The sequence below is a fragment of the Lactuca sativa genome, chromosome 8 (assembly GCF_002870075.4).
Source record: "Lactuca sativa cultivar Salinas chromosome 8, Lsat_Salinas_v11, whole genome shotgun sequence".
NCBI lineage: Eukaryota > Viridiplantae > Streptophyta > Magnoliopsida > Asterales > Asteraceae > Lactuca > Lactuca sativa.
In genome coordinates this window covers 20,173,856-20,183,083 of record NC_056630.2, presented here as the reverse complement: position 1 = coordinate 20,183,083, position 9,228 = coordinate 20,173,856, and the positions used below count along the sequence as shown (strand labels likewise).

The 9,228-nt window shown below is 37.3% G+C and overlaps 1 protein-coding gene across 1 annotated transcript; it reads right to left on the bottom strand.

The window, feature by feature from the left end:
• Positions 1 to 7,052: 7,052 nt before the first annotated feature.
• LOC111919765 (glycerol-3-phosphate acyltransferase 5) lies at positions 7,053 to 8,959 on the bottom strand. Its single transcript, XM_023915358.3, has 2 exons — positions 8,252 to 8,959; positions 7,053 to 8,146 (listed from the first exon to the last, which is right to left on the bottom strand). The coding sequence occupies exons 1-2, from the start codon at positions 8,804 to 8,806 to the stop codon at positions 7,199 to 7,201; spliced, it is 1,503 nt and encodes a 500-aa protein (XP_023771126.1). The 5' UTR covers positions 8,807 to 8,959; the 3' UTR covers positions 7,053 to 7,198.
• Positions 8,960 to 9,228: the final 269 nt, after the last annotated feature.

Genomic DNA, 9,228 nt, shown 5'->3' with positions numbered 1-9,228 from the left:
AGTTTTTATTGATTTTGAAACTCCTAGATCTTTTGAGATACATTGAACTTTTCAATGGCATGTTTGAATCTCGAATGTGCCCTCTCAAGTTTGTGACTGGGATGCCGAGGATCACAAACAAGGTGTGAATAACCATACAAATTGACTTGGTACCCTTAACAATATTACCTAATCGATGTGCCGGTTAACCACACACGCTCCACCGATCTATAATAAAGTCAAGTTACCCTTTGCCACTCTTACTAGTCCATGTTAGTGTGCCGGTTAACCACACACGCTCCACTAACGACTTGGTAAGGTACAAAGTGTAATTTTATGGGCTAGCACCAAATTCACATTTTCCTAAAGTAACTAAAATTGGGAATTTATAATGTATAGTTACTTTATAATTCATTATACTTTTAATGAGAATTTAAAGTCATATCCTACCTGTTCGGCTAACGACCCTCCACCGATCAAGGAAGCGGTGGGTGAGAGTGGACACCCATTAAGTCACCATTTTATAGGCAACAACCTTATACCCCCCTTATAGACCGGCTTCGTGAATGAGGCCTACTAACGGTAAGAACGACATATTCTTATACATATCTATATAATAAAATTATAATAATAGTATAAGTGTTGATTTTTAAACTTTTTAAAAATCTAAGGTTTAATTTGGAATTAAAGTATTAGAGTGTAAGACTTTTCAAATTCCAAAACTTGAGGGCAAGAATTGAAACTATTCCAAGTCTCTTCAATTTGTAACTTATGAGTTTTAATGGTTCATAAAAATGAAGACTCTTCATTTTATGAAACCTCTTTAGTTCTTTAATCATAATTTAAAGAAGTGACTTTTGGTTATCCATAACTTAAGGACAAGTAATGAACACCATCATTACAATTAAGATCATGAATTAAACACACATGGAGGTTACACATAATTCCTATGATCTTCTAAAAACTCATAAGAACACAAATTCATGCCAATCAATTTCATGAATCATATTAACATATACAATTCTTGAAAATTGATAAAAGTCATGTGAAAATGGGTTAACATAATCATTATCATTTTGAAACACAGTTTTTCAAGTCCAAAACAGATTGGGATAATGATTTTAATCCATTTCCAGCAACAAAACACAAAAAGACTGCCCAGCACGCACCTACTCATCGAGTGCATGATCCTACTCGACGAGTAGGATGAATTTGTACATGGACTCGGCGAGTCCTCCCCATGAACTCGGCGAGTCCAGTCGACAGTGAGCAGAATTTTCGATTTTCAAGCAGTTTTGCATCAAGTATATAGAAAACAATCCTAGGCTCTGATACCATTGATGGGTTTTGAGCATTCTAACACTTCCTAAGTGTACATGCAACCCTAATAACCTTGAATCTATGTTTTCTCTATATACATGCAAATTTCTTTTTCAAGGTTATTTCCTAACTAGCATGGCATGGGGAATATATGAAACATAAAAACTAGTAGAAATACATACCTTGTTGTTGCTTGGATTCCTTCAAGACTTTGTGAGCCTAGCACCCCAAATGTTGTGCCTCAAATGCTTCACACAACACCACAAAACTTGGAATAACTTTAGAGAATACTTCTAGCACTCAAAATCGGTTATGCCCTCTCTAGTAACACTAGGTCACGATTTTGCTAGCCAAAGGGTTCCTTTTATAGTGGTGTCATAATCAGGGTTTCATTAAGAAGACCCATAATTGTCATGACTCTTCATTTCTCATGACCCATGGGTTTGTAACTCCCATGGACTATCCATGGAGCTCCAAATGGTTACATCCATAACCCATAAACCATGGATCATTAATCCACCAAAAAAGAATTGATGATTGTCATAATCAACCCTATCTATTTAATTAGTCTCACTTTGATCACCAAATTAATACTAGATTAATACTTGATCAATACTAATTAAATAACACAATTATTAATATATTAGAACTTATAATATATTAATAATCATAAGTGCCATATTCTCTCATTTAGTCTATCCAAGTATTGCAATGCCATGCAACCCAAATGGACCATGCCGGGTCGGATCAAGTACATACCAAATAAAGTTATGGACTTAGACACTATATCCAACACATTGATTCCAAGAAAAATATAGCATCAAATTTCCTAGGCTATAAGGTATCACACAAATCAGGCAATTTTATCACATAGCCCATAAAGGTATCCTTAGCCCTACTTTAGCATGCACTTCACATATCAACATACTAGTTGCAATACATAAGCATGGTTTATTTTTTTTTGGGGAAACACTTACTTGCACTCGGCCGATCGCACGCATTGCACTCTCCCTTTTACTTAAGAAAACCTTTTTCCAGAAAAATTCGATTTCTTTTTTCTTTTGAAAAGATTATCATTTCTTCAGTTTGAGTTCTGACACACCAAAGGGTGTGCCCAAATCCCTCAAACCAAGGCTCTGATACCAACTTGTAACAACCCAAATTCCAAATAAAATTTTTCATTTTCAAAAAGGAAATTACATCCATAACTTGTTTCCAAATTCCATTACACTTAAACATGTTTAATTAGGGGTGCAAACGAGACAAGCTACTCGTGAGCTATTCGAGATCGAATCGTTAAAAGCTCGACTCGAGATCGATTTTAAACGAGCCTGAGCCAAGCTCGAGCTTAATATTAGGGTTGTTTATTAAACGAGCTCGAGCTCGAGCCTCTGTTACTTGGCTCAATTAGGCTCGTGAAATTAGAGTATATCGTATACGAGCCAATCCTAAACCGAGCTCGAGCCCATACAATTCTTAACGAGCCGATCTCGAGCTTTGTACCACAAGGCTCGAAATGAGCCGAGCTCGAGCTCAAGCCTATAAATATTTAAACGAGCCGAGCCCGAGCCTGGTCAGGCTCGAGCTCGGCTCGGCTCGTTTGCAGCCCTATGTTCAATTATCAAAGTAACAGTATCAGTAAGTGCAGAAAATAGTGGAGAGTGAATGTTGTGCCATCAAGTCGGACCATTCCCCTTAGTATCGGAAGTACCTGAAATCACAATACAAACTGTAAGCAAAAGCTTAGTGAGTTCCCAAATACCACATAACAAACAATCGCAAAATGCCACACAACATACATATGATTGCCATGGGCTACTCGCATGGTCTTTTCCCTCAAATGTCATTGGCTACCCTCATGGTCTGATATCTAAGTGTCATGGGCTACCAGATGGTTTGACATCTAAGTGCCTTGGGCTACCCCTATGGTCTTCCATGCCATGGGCTACTCCCATGGTCTTCCATACAAGTGCCACAAGATACCCCTAAGGTCTTTCATTCATACAAACACATAGACAACTATCATTCTGTATGTCAAGTAATGGGCCGGCATTGGTGCCTTCGACCCATTGATATAGTGAGAAGACTCACCTCAGTCTGCTGGTATATACTGACTACTCGGCTACCAATCTGACAATCTCACATTGAATATACACAAATTACCCTAATTAGAATTAGGCCCCAGACTCAATACATTAGCCAAAACCCTAAGTCCAACACCTATATTATGACCCGTTACGCCCATCCCTTAACGGTCCTAACTATATTCGACCTATCTACAATAACGGACCCTATGGCCCAAAAGGCCTAAACCATGAAACGCAAGTCCCACAATAGGAAACTGGCCCCACCTTACGTAAGTAGGCAAGGCCCATAACTAGTTAAGGCCCAAAAGTCCAAAAGTCTAAAAGTTGACCATTATCCCATTGGGCATACGCGCATCATACATTATCGGTACGCTTAGCGTACTTGATCTTCAGGCAGAACGTGCATCGTACAACTTAGTATGCCCAGAATACTAAGTTGTTAAGCTTATTAATCCATTAAGTGCTTAATCCATGCAACCACTTCGTCAAATTCTAGATCTTAGTCATTTAAGGGGTCCTAGTGCATAAAGTTGGCAACTTTATGCCTTTGCATGCCTTGTGGGAGCCCAACATCCTTTTTTTCCATTAAGACTTACTTTAAAATTTTACACTTATGCATGGTACCATAAAAATCTCCAAAATAACATTTTTATGCTTCTAACATGCCAAAGGGACTAAGATTTAACATTACAAGCTTTTGGAGTTTCCCAAACTCAAAATAGATACTCCATGGACCAAAAACGAGCTTATGAACAAACCCTAACTCTATCTAGCAAAAGGATCAACAAGATATGAGCTTTTTACCTCCAAAAGCTTCTCGAGATGATGTAGATTCAAGATATTGAAGCTCAACCACATCTAAGGCTTGCTCACCAACTTCTCTTTCTTGCAAACACACCAAAAAGGCCACTAATAACACTTCAAGCTCAAATATCACATCTAATGGAAACTAGGGTTTTTAGGGACGTTTAAAGGTGTGGAGGCTAATAATGGATAAGGTCCAAAGGTCATAAATGAGCTTAAATAGGGATCAAGTATGAAAATTAGGATTTTAGTCTTTTGGCGACGTACTCCCTGCGGACATGCTCTTACGCCCCGCATACGAGGCTCAGTTTCTTGATCAATGCGCCTATATATGCTAAGCGTACATACACGTACATCCAATGTATAGAGGGTCTTGTTTGCCAAATAATTTATATCAAGGGCTTAAAAAGGAAATACCTAGATTCCGATGTTACAATTATCCACAAAATACCATTTAGTCACTTATGTTTTTCTTTTGTACATATTTAATTACTCATGGATTTTAGTGTTCCATCTTTTTCCGAAAATAGAAAAGTTCGTGTTGCTTGTTGGAGGAAATTTACCTCATCTATCTCCAATCCATCGATCTTTGTCTCAACATGGTAAGATTTTATGGATCTGTTTTGGTTAACATATAATTTGGAATCTATATTGCCTATAGGAGGTTACTCCTACAAAAATAAGTGGCAGAATCATCAACTATCAATCAAACAAATGACAGTTATTAGTCATATAAATGAATATCTACATATTCTAAGCCAAATGGGTTTACTTTGAGCATATGAATGTTAACAAGATCGGGACCAACCTTCAACACATCTTCAAATGAATCAAATTCATTAGGAGTGCTATCATGTAGAGACTCTAGCTTAGAGACAAGGAATTGAGCAGTTAACTTTAATCTAAAATCAAAAAAGTCAAGACAACTTCATGTGCCTCTTTCATATCTTGGAACATATATATATATATATATATATATATATATAATTAAGTTATTAATATGTACAAGCATGCTCTCAGATATAGAATCTTTCAAAAATGATAACTCTATTAACAACTCATAGACAACATTTGAACAATAAAAACAAATCGTAACTATAAAAGTTTATCATGTCTTAAGCATAGTTCTCTATATGAACTTAGTAACTTGCGTTTTTTTAGATGAACACATGAACTCTAGGTTTTATTATTAGCTGAACACATGAACTCGATTCTTGAACTTCTGGAAAAAAATCAAACACATGATAAATATACACATTATGAGTGACTAAATTTGTACAAAAGCAAAACATACAATATCTACATACTCTAAGCCAAATATGTTTACTTTGAGCATACAAATGCTAACAAGATCGGGACCAACCTTCAACACATCTTCAAAATAATCAAATTCATTAGGAGTGCAATCAGGTAGAGCCTCTAGCTTAGAGACAAGGAATTCACCAATTAACTTTAATCTAATATAAAAAAAGTCAAGCAACTTCATGTGCCACTTTCATCTCTTGGAACATATATAATTAAGCTATTAATGTGTACAAGCATGCTCTCTTTCATCTCTTGGAACATATATACTTAAGCTATTAATATGTGCAAGCATGCTCTCAGATATAGGATCTTTCAAAATGATAACTCTATTAACAACTCCTAGTCAACATTTGAATAATAAAAATAACTAATTACAAAAAATTAATCATATCTTAAAGTTGATTCTCTATATGGACTTAGTAACTTAAGTTTAATTAGATGAGCACATAAACTCTGAGTTTTATATTAGTTGAGCACATGAACTTGATTTATGAACTTTTGGAAAAAATCAAACACATGATAAGTGACTAAGTTTATACAAAAGCAAAACATACATGACTAGATGTATACAAAACAAAACATGGGTGACTAAGTGTATATAAAAACAAAACATTTTTAACTGGAAAACATAAATCAACCGATCTAATATGTTTTGTGAAAAATCCAAACAAATTCGATGGTCTTATGTTTACAAAAAAAAAAAAAAGCATAAATACCTAAATGTGCACAAAAACAAAACTATATTACCCTTAGGCCGGATGGAGTGAGTGCAGGAAAGGGGTGAGGGAAGCTTCCCTCACTCCTGTACACCACTCCGTGGGTGAGGGAAAGGTGATGGAAAACATGTGTGGGAAAGAGATGTGGGGAGGGGGTGCCGCACTCTCTCCCTTCATGCTATTGGTCAGGTTTTGTTTTGTTTTTTTTGTTTGTTTTTTTTTAATATTTATAAAATTATGTACCTACTAAAAAAATATAAAAAATATATTAAAATTCATGGTTTTTAATTCCCTACAAAATAAGTATAATATATGTATGAAATATATTTTAAAAAAAAAAAGTGAGGGAAAGGTTTCACACCCATTCCTTAGCTTTTAGGTGAGGGAAAAAAAAGTTAGGGAAAAGAGGGTATGGCTCATAAAAAGTGAGGGGAGCTTCCCCCCACCCTCTCCCACCCTCTGGTCTTTTAAGTTATTATCCCCATTGTTATAAAAATTGGCACCAAGTACGTTAATCAGAAAAACACCAAGGAGCGGATATTACACTAGTTACTAGGATGAAATGTGTTAAATAAGATCTTTGGAAAAGTAGAAAAGAACATTAAAAAAAAAAAGATAAATCCAAAATGAAGGCCACTTAAGGTCGCTCAAGGCCCAAGTTTGAAGGTTAGAAATTGTTAAGAGTGGACCGGGCATATCGGGCCCTAAGCTCTAAAGACCATATTTTCTAAGAGTTGGTCTTGATTCTTGAGTATAGAAGACATTCAATTTAGGTTTAACGCTTTTTAGTTTTTACTACTGATTAATTACAAAATATATGAAATGGATATAATGCAAGAAAGAATCATCAATCCACAAATATTATTAAACTTTGTTATGCAAAAATAAGATACAAAAAAATCTTTAGGAACAATAGTAAAAAAAAAAGTGAAGATTATTACATGTAAAAAAACACACAATTATGATCATATTATTAATTACCATCAACTAATTAAAAATAAACGGTTTAACTGTACCCACCACCTTCCTCACGGTTTTTCCCATCTTCTGGACCCGACCCAACACCGTCGTGTACGACACTGTTCCATCATTTCCAGCAAGAACTCTGTACTTGTCTTTCCTTGTAAAGTTTGTGCACTCAAACCCTAGCGTCGCCGCCAAGATTCTTTGAACGTAATTTGCGACGTCGTGTGGGCTTTTTCCCGACGAGCAAGTAGCCTCCGCCGGCAACTGGTTCAAGAATGTAACCTCATAAACCGGCCTAGGGTTCATGAAAAAGAATATCGGGTCTAACCCTTTCCAACCCTTTGCCGTCGTTGCATGGAAAAACCCCACCCGGTAGTTCATGGCCACCGGAACTATCCGGTCTGTTAGTTCGGCGAAAAGTGCACTGAACCGGAGCAAAAAGGGCTCTCTGCAAGTTGTACCTTCTGGGCAAACTACCAGATCACCTCTGGATAGTTCCTTTTTTATTCTATCGGCATCGACGTGGCGGACCCGGGTCAAACGGACGGTGGGGATGGGCGATAGGATCTCGGATAATCTTGATATGGAGTAGGTGACGGCGGGGATACTCCGTTGGAGGACGGTGGATAAAACCACAGGATCCATTAAACTCCGATGGGTGCAAACAAAGAGAACACCGCCGTTGGAAGCAGACGGTGGTGGTGGAGGGACTCCTTTCACTATGACTTTGGAACCGAAGATGCATGCCACATAAGGAATAGCCCACATTGGCAACACAACGCCGACCATGATACGAATGATTGCGAGGATGACACCTAGTGGAATCCAGAGGAGGATGAGCAGGGCGGTGGAAGGCGTCGGCCTTTTAACCAGGCGGCCATCGTGAAAGATCACCGGCACCGGGCGGAGTTCTTGGTGGGTTCTGTGCTTCTGGTAGTCTTTGATTATATATGGTGCACTTACTTGTTCCTACAAAAAACCATAATCTCATCATTTGCATGTTATTTGTAATATTCATCAATAAACAATTCATGTTTCTTAAACTATACGTAAAATTTGCATTATATTCCATACCTTGGATAGGTTCAAGAATGAAGAACCAGAATGACATTTTCCGATCCCTAAGCTTGGTTGCTGACCTTCAAACATGGCTGAAACACGATCATAAACAGATGAACCGAACCCACAATCCTGAACTAAACCGGTGGCGAACCCAAACCGGCTCACCACAAGCTCAGTCCCGATAACCTCATCAGCACGTAAATGCTCCTTCACGAACCGCTCAACCATCACCCTAGGCATTTTGGTCACTACCACCCTTCGATCACACATGTTAAGAATCCTCCAAGCATCCAAATCAAGATCATCGAAGTAAAACTTGGGTAGAACTGCCCTCGCCACCGATTCAATTTCAGACATGGGAACTCCGGCGGTGGCAAGAAAGATGGCCAACTTCAGGCCAAAGTCAGGCTTCCCGCATGCATCTAGTAACTTGATGATCGGCCAAAATAGTAACAAGGATGCAAACCGGATTAAGCCAGAGGCTTCGAAAGCTACTAGCATGAAGTAAGAGAAAGGATCATGGTTCTTCAAAAGGGTTCCTTCTAGCTCTGAGATCACAGACTCCATGGACGTTTTCTTTGTGTTGTGTTTGTTTCTTTTGAGTTAATTTTGGATCAATCTTAATGTTTGAGTGAAGATGAAGATGAAGATGGATAGAAGAGTTTGTGTGTTGGCTTTATGGATGGAGGTTGAAGGTAGATTGACTATTGTGTAATGTAAGAATGAGGCCGTTTATCAGTTTACACCTACCTTCATTGGGGCAAATGGGATCCAATTTATATTTGAATTTTCCTCTTAATCTTTGATTAATATTATTTTATACTAATGTGTGAAATATCGTTGATCTATTTTTATAAATAAAAGAAACTAAGGAATACTATGTGAATATATGGGTTACTTAACCCAACAACTTCAGTTGAGTCGATCAAATATTTCATCCTCCTTTCTAATCATAATATTTAAAAATAAATTAATTTCCAAACATTTCA